Genomic DNA, 14293 nt, shown 5'->3' with positions numbered 1-14293 from the left:
CAGCACAGCCTCTGTTTGTGTCCCCTATTGATTTTTTGCTGAATTCTTTTGATGAGAGTATAGGGACTGACACTTTGATTACGTTTACCGTTATTCGGTGTGGGTTTGGGCGTGCACGTGGGTGTGTGGATGTGTGCCAATGTAGAATAGATTTACTTTTGCACAGTGTGTATCTACTGTAAATGTGCATAATGTCACTCACTAGATTTAAAGGGACAGTTCACCCTCAAATCAAAATGTTTTCCTCTTACTTGTGCTGTTTATCAGTCTGGATTGTTTTAGTGTAAATTGCTTGGTGTTGGAGTTACTGACCATTGATGCATCTGCTATCTCTCAAAAATAATGGAACCAAGTAGCATTCGGCTTGTGGTTAAAGGGTCCTGAGAAATATGAAAACCTAAACAGCAATGTCTCTTTTGAGAAATCATGGCCGAGTTACTCAAGAGAAATTACAGACCTTGTTTTGAAGCAGCCCGTTCTCATTCCGAACTCTTAAAATAGTGCCGCTTAGTCAGTGCTTTTGGCGTAAGTGCATGATGCCACTGGACAGCTTAAGGTGAGAATGCGGCCAGACAGAACCAGTTGCATTGTAATTATACACTGGTGGATGGCCAGACGGGACCTGTTGCATACAAGTGATACGCACACAGGCTACATTAATACAGAATGCAGCCCAACAAAATCTGTCATGTGTGCAGCAGGACAGCGTCAGGTTGAAATGTTGCCAATAACAATTTAATATAGGGAAGCAATGAGGGATGCTGGATGGGTCCCACAAACAACAGAGAATCAGTGTTCACTTTCTGTCTGAATGTGATGTTTTTTTTCTCCACCTTACCATGTGACTTTTCCCCTAAACCTAACCATCTATGCCAGCATGTGCATTTCTTGATCACGGTAGAGACATCATGGTAGCGGCATCCTAACGTGTGTATACAGCAGATGCAGAAGGATACCTAAAATGCTATTAATGTTTACAACTCACGCTGTCACAAGTACGAGCCTAAAGTAGACCTCTCTGACAATATATTATAACATAACAAACTCAATGGCATTCTGGACTGTTCTTACTCATATTCTTTACCATACTTCATTTGGATATTTTTCTTCTTTCCTCCTTTCTTGTCTTTTCTTTTCTTTCTTCCTTTTTTTTGCAACTTTGTGATTTTGCAAATTACAGGCTTGGCATTTTGGGAAGGGCAGTTCACCCTGTTGGTTCTTCACAGTTCTATGCATTTGTCCTACTGCCACTCCATGCATGAAAATTCTCCCCGAAAAACACAGCCAAGGGGAAAAAATCTCAGAGAGCAACACTGAACCAAGAACAGAGCTTGAGTGTCACACAAAACACACACACACGCTTGTTTGGATATGAGGACATATAAAACAGCAAATCCAATAAAAGGCTGTATTGTTTGGGTTAATTGTAGAGATAAACAGCTCTTCCTGGGAGACTTCTCCCTTTTCTCTGAATGTCTTTGGCTGATCAGGTTTCAGTGACATTCAAAGATGGAGCCAGAATGTGTGCACACACACCTGCAAGCAACCAGACAAAAGACAAGGTTTCACCTACAATGGTTTGCCTTGCTTTATATTTGGCAGTGCTTTCTTTTACCTACTCCTTTGATATTGAAGTTATGGCTCATTCATTGTGAAGGAAATCACTTTATTATTACAATATTTTCAAATGCCTGGAAGGATATTGACTAAATTCAATACGCCTGCAGTTTGTCTCAAATGTGCAATGTTTGCACATTTCTCCTTTTTCATCAAACACCAACTACGACCTCGGGGCATAAAGACATTTGGTGTTAACTGCCTTTTGTTCAAGCAAGCAAAAGTCAGTGTGTCTATTTTCACATATGATATGTGATCAGTTAGAAGTTTTGATGAACTTCTGCAAATGAATTCATATATCAACTTTGTCTGATTCACTACAAGTATAATTCATACAAATATAAATCCCTAAAAATTGGTGATTTAGCAGACATGACAGGTCTCTATAATTTGCATGTCAAGAGAACTTTTTACAATGAGGGAGGCAAAGCAACAAAACGTGAAAGACAAACTAATCTATGAAAAATGTTAATATATATGTGCAAAAAAGTGTGAATATGCACATAAATCACATCAAAGAAATATTGCATATACACTTGTACACACACAGTACAGTATAAGTTGTATACATTGTATAACATCAATGACAAGCTGCATATCTTTTCTTTCCAGCCCTTTTTGGTAATCTTTAGTTGACTTCTTATGTTCTCAGGTCAGGATATTGATTCCTTTCATCAACCTATGATGCCTTATGTTGAAGGAAGGAATGTGTGCCACTGATAATTATTCTCAACAAAACTTTCATGAAACTGGGTCAGCACAATGGCTTTTTAAGATAATTTGTTAATGGAAAACTCAATCCCACATCAGTGACTAATAAAGCCAATCTTAAAGGCCCTGAAAACCTATTTTCAGTCAGTTTTTTATGTTGAGCAATGCCTCCTATATGAGCAGAGTAACAAATGTTTAAGTTATTTCCAATGAGAGATATTTTTACTGTGCCACCCTAGTTTAAAATGGACTCAGGTGATGTCACATACTTTCCTGATCCAATCAGGATTAAGCATCAATGTTTGTTTAATGCGCAGGTTGTAGTCATACGCAGTTTATTAATGTATTGAAGCTTAAAGGTAAGGTAAGGTAGATTTATTGTTCATTTTTTAAACTTTGATCCTTGATCCTAAAAGGGGCTTGATGGAAAATTCAGAGTGCACAAGTTATCTGGACACTGTCCTCCACATGTAAGTGGCTGAGCCAGCAGCTAGCAACTCATGGTGCTAACTCTATAAACAGCGCTGAACATCAGCAACAGTGCTAAAAGAGATAACGGTGGTGACCAGTGGGTCACTGGAAGGGCACTAAATTTCCGCAATGACGCTATCTCAATGTCAGCGTTAACTGTTGTGTAAGTGCAGTGCAGAGGTGCCAGTGAGCTGCCAGTAAGATACACATGTGCAGGGTTACCCACACTTTACTTTATTTGTGGCGGCCCGCTACGATTAAAACATTTGCTGCCATATAAGATTTTCTATTTTTGAAACTAAACCATTCATTAGGAATGCTATTGAAATATATATACCATTTTGTTATTTATGTCACCACATTGTCGGAGCGCAGAGCACACGGCAGCCGAACAGCAGGCACATTGAAACTTAACCAGTCATTCTGCTGGGTCTAAATGCCTTTCACTCACAGCAGCTGCTCCTCTCATCCATTGATCTGATCTCATCAGCCATGAACAGATCGACAGATCAATTGTCCACCCTGCAAGTCACAAACTGCTGCTGAGGAAAAACAAAGAACTCATGGAGAGCTCTGCCTGTGCTTTATTCATGGACTTATAAAAACCTCCAAATTCAGAGAGGGGACAGAGAATAATAGCAAACAGTTGTTTTTCTGCAAAACTTGAACAATATTGAGAAATTCTTACAATTTGAAATCAGGTTTTCGGGTGTTTTAAAGAATACTTGTGCAGTATTATTATCGCTGAAGTGCATAATTTAGCAGGTGAAAATCTGCATGGTAACACTAAGTCTCTCTCATCAAGACCCTGTGTGCTGAACCAAAGAGATACCAGAGAGATACCAAATCACAAAATTTTCAAATAAGTTTGACACTGTATGTCATAACATTTAATTATTTTTGTGCCTCTATGGGCTGTCATCCATGAAAAACTATTCCACCTTAACAACATACCCTCAATCCACTGGTGGATGCAAGACCTGCTGACAACACACATTGTGTCGCAGTGACCCTATTTTGCATTACCCCTCCCCCTGTGTGAGTGTAGGTTCATCACAGGGATGAGTAATCTCACTCGTGTCTTGGTCCCTGCGCCACTGATTACACCTCTGATCATCTGTCTATCAAACTACCTTTACTAAGCAAAAACATGACCACTCTTGTGGACCACATTATTGACAGTAATGACTCTGTGTTTAAGAGAAAGGTGTGTGTGTGTGTGTGTGTGTGGGGGGGGGGTCTTTGTGTGCTGCTGTGCTGCCTGTCAAGGGGAACGGAGTACACTGAAAATTGTAATAATCAGTGGTTGACAGCACTTCCTGATTGAGAAGTCTTCTGAGACACAAACTTGTAAAAAAAAAAAACAAAAAAAAAAAACACAACAGCATGGTGCATTTTCTAACACTGCTATTCCTTGTTTTTTTCAGTCTTAGCTCATTTAGTTATTCTGCTTTGCCTTGCTTAGATTATGGTTTAGTAAATGTTCACTGTATATCTTGCGATGTCCTTTCACATTAATTCTTGATGTTTTATTTTACACAATGTCCAATAATGTCAGGGCTCAACTCAGATAAACTTTTGTACATCTAGGAAAGGACTCTGGTTTAAAATCTGACTTCCGTGCAATAAATTCCAAAATGAAGGGTAGATAAAAAATAAAGGGGTTTAATATTCCGTTTCATCTTTTTTTCTACTATAGTGAGGTTCCTCTGCTTTAAACAAGCAGTCTGACTTCTAAAGGCCGTCACTCAAATTAGAAAGGATGGGTGAAGTCACACAGAGGGCCATTTCACATCCTTCTAATTAACTATTGTTTGTGCAGTTTTCTTTTCTTAAATTTTTTCTTGTCCGTCCTCATGAATAAAGATTGTGCTTTATTTGTTAATTTAACTCTTTATTAATAATAAAGTATGCATAGTCATTCATTTTCAGCCACTGATATTAAATTGTCTAATTAGGCCTGGACATCCAAGGGCTTCAGCCCAAGATGTTTTATAAGTACCCTCAGATATGTGGCATATATATATGTTTTAAAAATAAGAATAGGCCTCCCTGGAATGTGTATGAAAAAAAGTCTCAAATGGGCAGGGCTAGGAGGGAGGCTAAGACACGCCCAGTCACCTAATGGTGTTTCCGATCCACAGTACCTCCCTGCCACAGACAAACAAAGTTGTCAGTTGGTGAGAGAGCGGCGGCCTACGGTAACAGGGGGCTCGGTTGGTGATTGTGAAGTATTCCACTTTTACTCAGTTACTCAGTGATTAATATTTTTAACATCAAAAGTCCTAATTGTTTGGAAAGAAAAAAAGTGTTTTAAGGGTAAATAATGTGCCAGAGTGCATAAAAAGCATCAAATAGGGCTTGTTTATAATAACAAATTCTGAGGGATGATCACCCTGGACCACCCTACAGAGGTCTGGGCTAATGCTGTGTTCCAGTCAACTCGGAAGTCGGAAAGATCCGACTCCCGAGTTGAAAAAGTGCACTGGAACGGCCACTGAAGTCAGAGCTCCGACTCAGAGAGTCGGAGAAGAAAATCTAGCCCGGCTTCACCAAGATTTGAGAAATTCGATTATTAATAAATCTAAAAGCATGACAGCAAAATATTTTTATGAAATATAAAGAATGGAAGAATTTACTTAACATTATGTGTTGGTACAGCAATGCTATAGTAGCGTTTGTAAGCTATATATATAGTAGTATATAGCTATGTATAGTACCAGTAGAAGGCAATTTGAGAATACAAATACACTGTAAAATTAAATATATAAAGGTGTCTTACCTTACACGTCGTTTCCTATCATCTTCTTCATTTCAATATGCCAGAACGCTTTGCTTAATTTTCTTGCCACAAGAACATTCCCTCGTCATGGTCCGCCGTTTTATGTTACTTAAGATACTTAGAACCCCCCATGTCCTCAAATCCTAGAAACACCCCTGTTATAATGAGGCTGTAGACTGAGGGGTGGTGGTCAGGCGCGTGGTGGACGTGGGGTACACATGGAACACGTCCCCTGCACTTTCCGCATCTGTGCCCTCTGTCCCCTGCACTTTTTACAACCATTCAATTCATTTGTAACATGTCTTATGTCGTTTTTCCGAGCGGTCTTGAAACACACCATTGCGTACACACGCCGGCTTGTTGTGGTCACGTGACACGTTAAGGACGTGCGCGGGCAGCACCCGCCCACAACTGTCAGTTTTAACCAAAGTACCGCAAACAATGTATGGCAAACCCACCAACAAGAGGCAAAAAAAACCCTGCACTCCTTCAAAATACACCGTGTAAGTTGAGTAAAGCTGTTGCCTGACGATAATGTGAGCTAAATGATGTCAAATTAATTAGATGCGAACAAGAATATCAACGTCATTGTTACCTTTGGCTGGCTAGCTAGCTTCATGCCGGGAATAGCATGAAGCTAGCTAGCCAGCAAGCATTAATTTCTGCGCAGAATTTGTGCTCACTGTTGTTCAGCACTTTTTTCAAAAATGTTTGTTGCTACAATAGAAAGAGCAGGAGGGAGGAAGTGGAGCAGAAGGCAACACTGACGGTCATGAACAACTACTATTCTTATTTGTTTTTCATTGTATTATTGCAATAGACAGAGCAGGGAGAAGGCAGCAGGCAGTGGTCAGGACAGAAAGCAGGCTGCTGCACTGACAGTCTTGGAGAGGCTTCACGGGTGAGGAGAGATTATAACTGGTTGCAGAAATAAATCTATAGCATAAGAGTGACTTTGAGATTAATTTCCTCAGCCATCTCACAACTACTATTCTCATTTATATTTAAAATATTTGCTTTGCAGTTTGCACATATTTTTTTAAATCTGTATTTTTGCAGTAGATAGAAAGCAGCAGGCAGCAGTCAGGACAGAGAGCAGGCTGCAGCACTGACCATCAGCCTGAGGCTTCACAGGTGAGGAGAGATTATAACTGTCTAAAGACATGTCTATACGATAAGAGTGACTCTGACTTATTACTGAACTTGTCATGTGCAGTGTTGTCACTTGGCACTTAATTATCTGGCTACTTAGCTTGTAGATGCTTAAGGGTCATTCTACAGAATCCCAAGCTCTGGTTGAGTTGACACAGGTGTAAACACAACCAGAGCTGGGCAGCTCAAACTTTTGATTTTGATAGTATATGATTTTGATCATTTTAAAGAACTTGAGTTGGTCCTCGGGTGCCATACTGTGGCTTTTTGTGGTTATTTGTTTTTTTTAGCCGCTAAGGAGAGGCGCAATTGAATGTCAGAGGATGATAAATCATTCAATAAAAGTCAGCTGCCCCCCTCACTTCTGAAATGGTGTCTACGCCCGTGATGGTGGTGGTTTGGGTTTGGGGGGGCCCTTGTATGGTGCTGCTGAGGGCTGTTAAATGTTCAGACACAGCCTTGATTACACCCAGTCATTAAGACTCAAAGATAATCACCTGTGTGTACACACTGTAACAAGGAGATCTTTACAGTTTCTTGCAGTCTGTAGTTGATTTACACACGTTTTTGTTCCTGCAGGAGGATTTTCTGAGCAGTCTGGCATACGGGATTATGTTACATTAACCCATTACACAGTATGTAGTCTAAATTTGCCACAATCTGCTGCTGTTTGTGTTGCGGTGGAATAGGAGGGTCCACGGTGCGGTGGATGTGAAGTAGCAGGCGGGGTGGCACAGGCACAGCAGTCGAGGGCAGGGCGGCACAGGGAAGCAACGCTGCCTTGGAGCGCGGCGTGCGTACCGAGGGGACGCGTTGATTGACAGTCGGAGGCACGGAGCGCCTCGTGCGGCACACAAGCGGAGCACGCTAATCTCCCCGTACCCGTCTTGTGAAAGGCATCTCTGTGAAATACCAGCCAGATCAGCCTGGCGCAGATAAAGGAGGCTGTATCCATCCCCTGGGCTCGGTGTTTTGGAGTCTTGTCGCCGAATAAACGAGAAAAAAAAAGGAACGCGGCTGTTCTGCACACTATCCCATCCCGTCTTTACCTGTTCGGTGAAAACTGGACACAGTGTTGGCTAACCTGGCGTCTCAAAGTATCCTGGACGCGATAGCGGATGGACAAAAAGGTCAGGTTGCACTTTGCAATCTGAGCCAAAGAAGATTTTGTCGGTCTCTTTTTATGGAGTAAAAGGACTGCGCCGGTTGCTTTCGGGATCCTATTTGGGGGTTATTTTTTATTTCGTGAGATCCAACATAATTGTGACGCGTTTGTGAGTCAAGTTACAGACCTTGGAGCCTGTAGACACTGCTTTTTTATTCTTTTTAAGTGGAATAACCGGGAGATAATCAGGAGACTCTCGGGAGGAATTTTGGTGCGTAATTTGTGCGGTGTGTGCGGTTGCCGAGCCGCAGAAGTAGTTGTGCCTCCCTTCTCTTCTTACGTTAAATACCCCGTTTTTTCCCAATGGAGTAGGCTATATCATAGGAAAAAGACTTATTTTTTTCAAAAAAGGAGTGGGTTTATTCTTTGTCGCCTGGAACAAACAGGCGGATCTGATGCGCAGATTCTCCGTAGGATGGTAAATGACCAATGGGGAATCATGAACAGCTCTTCTGAACTCGAAGATGGGACTCGGCATAAAAACCAGGTATGTTCACACATTGCATCGGGTTTATGAGGAGTGGTGCATCTGCTTGGCGCAGTGTTACCACGCCGAGTTTGATAATGTGGCTCTCGGGCGAATCTCTGCACTGTAGAGACAGTCGCTGCACATGAGCTTTTTCTCTCCGTCTCCCCGGGCACTGGCACTTCTGTTCCTGTCATAATGTCTGAACCCACCCGCAGATCACACAGTCCCCGTGGCGACTTGTGTTTAGCATGACAGGACGGCTTCAATGTGTTAGTTTCTTTGGGATAGAAATGACGGGAATATTGGCGAAATCACGACAGGAGTGTGAGAAGGCTGATAGTTGCGCATCTGAGCAGCACCTTCCCGAGAAATTCTTAAATTTCCCTCCCATAGGTCTGGGCTGTGCTTGAGTTAAATGTCTGTAAATCTCATTTGTGTTGTTTAGAGTGTTCAAACATGGCACGCAGACATTCTCCAATAGCTGTTAACACTCCAGAGCTCTTTAGGCCAGTCGGATGAATTGAGACGGGAGCGGACGTGCGTTGTGTTGCAGCCAGGCAAGCTCACTTTGGGGAATAGTCAATGTTTCACAAGGTCAGTGGAGGGCTATTGACAGCCCATGAGGGAGAGGGCTCCCCAGGAACACACAGAATCGGATTTCGGGGCAGCGAGAAGGCTTGGCGCCTTTGGAAACACACACAGTGAATTAGCCTTCTTATCCTCTTACCTGTGAGGATGGATTTGGTTATTATGCGACATCAGTGAAAAATGAAAGGATGTGAAAACTTCATCAGAGCAATTGCACAATATTTTGACACATGGGGAAATAATCAAGGATGTTGCATTTTTGTAACTTACACTTTTTAATGAGTGAGCAGGTTCATTTGCTGTAATGTACAAATTACAAGGGCGTGGGTTTCGTTTCAGCACTGAGGGTGGAGTTTAAGGGGGGGGGGGGCATTGCTGTAACAGAAAATGTTAAGCATTAAAAAAATAATTTCCTGCAATCTGGTGAAGTTTCAGGCACCAATTTGTACCTGTTCTGCATCAATTTAAGGTGTAAATGTCTTTAGCTGTGTCAAAATGAAAGTCCTTTGCTTCCTTGTTTTTACTGGGGCAAATGTGTTCCCTGCTTCCCCGCCCCAAAATCTACACCTATGACCAATTCATATACCTGATATTAAAAAAGGTAGCAGCATGGAACATAAATCTCCTCATACTCTATACTTCCTATTAAAAGAAAAGTTGTTCGCTTTCCCGCCCCTCCACTGTTAAATCTGACAAGTTGCTCTTACTTAAAATAATTTTTGTGAACGATTTTGTGAAAGGAAAGTGAATATAGCTATTAATCTTTATTTATGTTTACTATATATCTAACTGTTAACTTTAATGAAAATGTAGCTGCATTTACTACATTTTGTGAAGTTGTTGCAACTTAAAAATGACAAGTGAAATTACATTGTTCTACCTAAGTGTTAGCAGGAAACCAAGGTTAGTCTGACTTAACTTGATTATAACAAAGAGGATTTTGCCATTGATGAATATTAGAGATCTAGGAGTTCTGTTTTGTCAACATGTTTAAGAAAATACAAATATGACTGACTAGTTTGCAACCAGCAAAATACAGACATATAAGCACAGTAAAATTGGTATGTCGCTAAAACCTAAAAATATTTAATTAGACTTGTCATTTTTAAATTGCAGCAACTTCACAAAATTAAGTAAATATCACTACATTTTAAGTAAATTTAACAATTAGATATAAATTCAACACAAGTTAAGACTAAAAGTTATATTTACTTACATTTCTCAAGGCAGCCGGCTTCCTAGCTGTTTTTAAGTAGGATTCACTTGTCGGATTTTACAGTGTTCATCACCTTGTGTACTCCAGCGAAACGGCTCACTTAAACACACGTCTTTGCTGTTAGTTGTTCCTTTGCTTTAAACTAATATCAAATACGTGGGATGTGTCATTCCAAAGCTATTAGTTTGACGGAAGCATGCTTGTGGCACATTTCTTGTAATTGACAAAGCTTGGCAGTCAGATGATAAGTGTCTTCCTGTGTTGTGCCTCAGTAGATTTCATGGCTCAGGCTGAGTCATTTACATGGTGACGCTCTGGACTGGGCCTCTACTGTATAATTACATTAGCAGCATCCATTAATAAAAGCCTGCGTTTCATTTTTTACACAGTTTGCTGATGTAACCTCTGAACTTCTGAGGTGGAGAAGATCAGTGACTAAGAGTTTATGACCAGTGCCTCTTTAATATCCACTTAAAAGTCATGCAAATAGCAAATATGCCTGGTTTTAATATGATGATAAAATACCAGAATCTGTCTCAGATCAGTAAACTGGCCAGTAAAAACAAAAGATTCTGTGCAAGGAAAATTATATAAAATTTTTGAGTCTTATTAATTTCTGTGTTTGTGGAGAAAGAAATCTAAGTGACTAAATGAAGCTCTGATATGCCAAGTTGTAAGCCTAGAGGATGAAAAGGCAAAGCATGTCCCACAACCCCAACACTCGCCCCGGATCAGACAGCATCAGGGGGGAAAGGGGGGGTGTTGGATGAGATGAGAGGTTGTGGGAAATGGGGATGGCTAATGCTGCTATCTGTCTTTCTCCTCCCTACATCTATCTGTCTCCTTCTTCTGTGCTTGTTATTTCGCTATCACACGCAGACACACATAAATACTCTCTCTCTCTCTCTCTCTCTCTCTCTCTCTCTCTCTCTCTCTCTCTCTCTCTCTCTGCGTGTCGGCCTGTCTCTCTCTGTAATCTTGAGCGGCAACACCAAACCTTTATCTCCAGCCTTGGTGCTATTGACACAGTCATTTCAGACCCAGTGGGGGGAGGGATCGGGTAATAGAGATCTCTTGTGGTCTGTGTTTGTTTTGATATTACAAAATGTGGCCCCAGTATTTGTCTGGTAACTCTGCATATTTGATTTGTTGCTGTAGGTGAGCTGTCACCCGTGCCCTTTTGCAACAGATGGAGGCCGGTTAGAGTAAAACGCGGATTCGAGTGCAGCTTAAAATCAGCCTTGAGATCTAACATGCTGGGTAATACGTGGCAGAGGCAGATGTTATACATGATGAAACACTATCAACTTGTGTTTTTTAAAATTAAGACATTTGAAAGATACAAAATGGCTTCCATGAGTTACAATATCATGAGTAGAGACAACAGTGAACTATCATGTATATTTTTGTAATGAAATGGAAAGAAAGCTGAGATGAGTCAAGGTTGCTATAACCTCTGAACTGAAGGGTGTAAAATTGTGTTAAAGTTCATATAGAAAATGCTTTTTTTCTCTCCAAAATTGCTCTGGAAGAAAAATGTAATTCCACACAAGAAACAAACATCAAGGGATGTAATATTGTGCTGTAAAAACACCAATATTGATTTTCGGGGAACGCTAGCTAGAGTTCTTTTAGGGCCGTTTGCTATAGCTGTTTCCATGGCATCATTCTTACATCATCCGTGAGCTGCAGTTTGAGGAACTTGTCTTGGTCCTAATGCAAAATCCTAGATGTGATATATGCATGCATGCACACATTTCACAGCTCTACAGTCTGTTTCGTTCTCTCTCTTTTTTTTTTTTTTTTTTACATCACATGGCCCATGCATAGACACACAAACATACACAAAGTATAGCTGAGAAGTCTGTGAGGCCCAATGGGGTTGCCCACTCGGACTGTCGGCAATCAATAACACTCTGAGAAGTCCAAACTTTCCAAAGCACTGAGAGGACTGTTTGTATATGAGTAGAATACCACAGAGTACAGCTGTACCTTGCCAGCTCACACATTGACATGCACATACACACACATTGCACTAAAAGACATATATATATATTTTATAGACGTGTTGGATTCTTACAGCCTGAGCTTTACTTTCAAACCATGAACCAACACGAACACTTCAAAGTCACGGAATCACATCAATAAGTTAGCAAATCACCAAACTATAGATAGCATGTTTATGTATCTCCGACACATTGGCGACAAAGCTGTAAAGAGGAGGAAGGTTTGCCTTGACAGCACACACACTGCAGGCCCACATCTATCAAAAACACACTCGGCAGCAGCCCAGCTCAGAAATTATATCAGGCTTGCATGACAGCCATGCCACACACACACTAAAGTCTGTGCCAGGATTTATCAGTCTGCACTAACTCACTTTAATACTCCTCGCCCCCACATGTGGTTACTGTGGCACATCAGACAGAACCCCAAAGGCTTGACCATCCTTCATGTATGCATCTCTCTGCATATCTTTATTATTAGGACTGAAAAGTTTGTGAAAAATGTCTAATTGGAATTTTCCTGACCAGTATTGCCATGTAAATTTGGATTATCTTCTTTAAAGTAAACAAGATGGTACCAAACATAATCACAAGCTCATCTTGTTTTTACATTAATAGAATCCCATAGGATAACGCAGTTGTTTGATGTTGAGGATGTTGTTTTTCTACAAACCAGTCAGACAAGTAAACTTGCCTGATTGTCTATGTCAACACTTACCAAGTATTCTTTGTTAAAGCTGGAGTTGGTAACTTTTATAAAATTAACTTTTAATTATATTTGCTGGAACTGTCACTATATCCTGATAGTAGTTCACGAGACATGTACCAAACATTTTTGTAAACATATTTTATTGTACTGTAAAGCTGCAAAATGAAATGAAAGTTTCAGACCCTGCCGCCATGTTAACAGCAGTAGAGCGAAACCAAGCACCGCCCACCGGCCAGAGCAAATGTTCTCATTTTACAGCTAAAGAGTACACTAAAATGTGTTTACAAAAACATTTAATGTGAGAAACTGGCAATGCAGTAACACAATCTTGATTCATATTTGATAAGTGCAGCCTATCTGGAGAGTTTGACCAAAGTTCACGAGCAGTGATTTACATGATTGACAGCTGTGTCAGAGACTCCTGTGCTCTGATTGGTTGTTTACCAACGGCTGTGTTAGATTCTAGCAAATGCCATTAGAAGTATTACGAGGAGACAGAGGAATATGATTTTTTTTCTTTTTTTTTTTTACAGATTATCTGTCTCATGTACTACTGTGAGGATATAATGACAGTTATTTTCCTGAAAGTTACCAACTACAGGATAATTCAGAAATTCAAAGTGAAATCACATTTATTGGTAACAGCTGCATGGTTGAAAAAGACAAACTGTTGGGAATTTGCAAGTGACTTTATCAGACTGACATGCAAAATGTTTCAGCACTGCACTCTGGTTAAGCTAACATTAGCTTCACAGACTGAAGCTCTGAACCCTGGAGGTCCAGATTTATAGATTTTTTATTTTATTTTATAGACAATAAAAACACAGGCCACTCTTTATTTTTCTCAAACATAAAAAAAAGATACAGAGTGGTGCTCCTTCTTCCTAAAAAGCATCTGTGGCCAAGTTTAAATTTACAGACACCAGCATGCCAAGAGCGAGCATATTTACCACACAACAGCCAAGACTGCTTTTTTTGTTGTTATGCCAACTCAAAGAATTAACGTTAATTAATTATAACTGACTAAATTTGCATGTTGTCATTATAACTGATGAAATCAACAGCTGCCGGCCTCAACTTGCGCTGGCTGCTGCTCGTTAAGACACAGTTATGTAAATTTGAAATAAAATGGCAGCTCTTGCGATTTGTAAATTGCAACCTTTTGAATTGCGGTTATAAGCGTGATACATGTTAAATATATACCTCTGCACGATTAGAACTAAAAAAAAAAGTGTGTGTTTCTTGTTGTTAGGTACAGCTAAAATGAGGAGTGACTTTTCAATCAAAAGAGAAGAGGTGGACACGAGCTTTGAGCTGTGTGAGATGATGGGCTGGCTGGTTTTCAGGGTATCCTTGTCGAACTAATGAACCTGCTGAGCTGGCTGGAGGTATAGGAGGCAGTGTGGA

General features: G+C 40.5%; 1 protein-coding gene across 3 annotated transcripts in view; it reads left to right on the top strand.

The window, feature by feature from the left end:
* The first annotated feature begins 5998 nt into the window (after positions 1–5998).
* Positions 5999–14293, top strand: part of fibcd1b (fibrinogen C domain containing 1b) — a 149156-nt gene continuing 140861 nt past the window's right edge. For 2 of the 3 annotated variants that reach the window (XM_042509841.2, XM_042509840.2), the window contains exon 1: positions 7440–8385. In XM_042509841.2, coding sequence (XP_042365775.1) covers positions 8314–8385 — 72 coding nt within the window. In that variant the 5' untranslated portion in view covers positions 7440–8313. Of the gene's footprint in view, positions 6085–7439; positions 8386–14293 lie in introns of those variants that run through there. The other variant, XM_042509842.2, reaches the window with a different exon arrangement.

The sequence above is a fragment of the Plectropomus leopardus genome, chromosome 20 (genome assembly GCF_026936395.1).
Source record: "Plectropomus leopardus strain MGB_pleo_1.0 chromosome 20, ASM2693639v1, whole genome shotgun sequence".
Taxonomy (NCBI): Eukaryota; Metazoa; Chordata; class Actinopteri; order Perciformes; family Serranidae; genus Plectropomus; species Plectropomus leopardus.
Note: the sequence above shows the minus strand (reverse complement) of the source record. Positions and strands in the feature narration are given on the sequence as shown.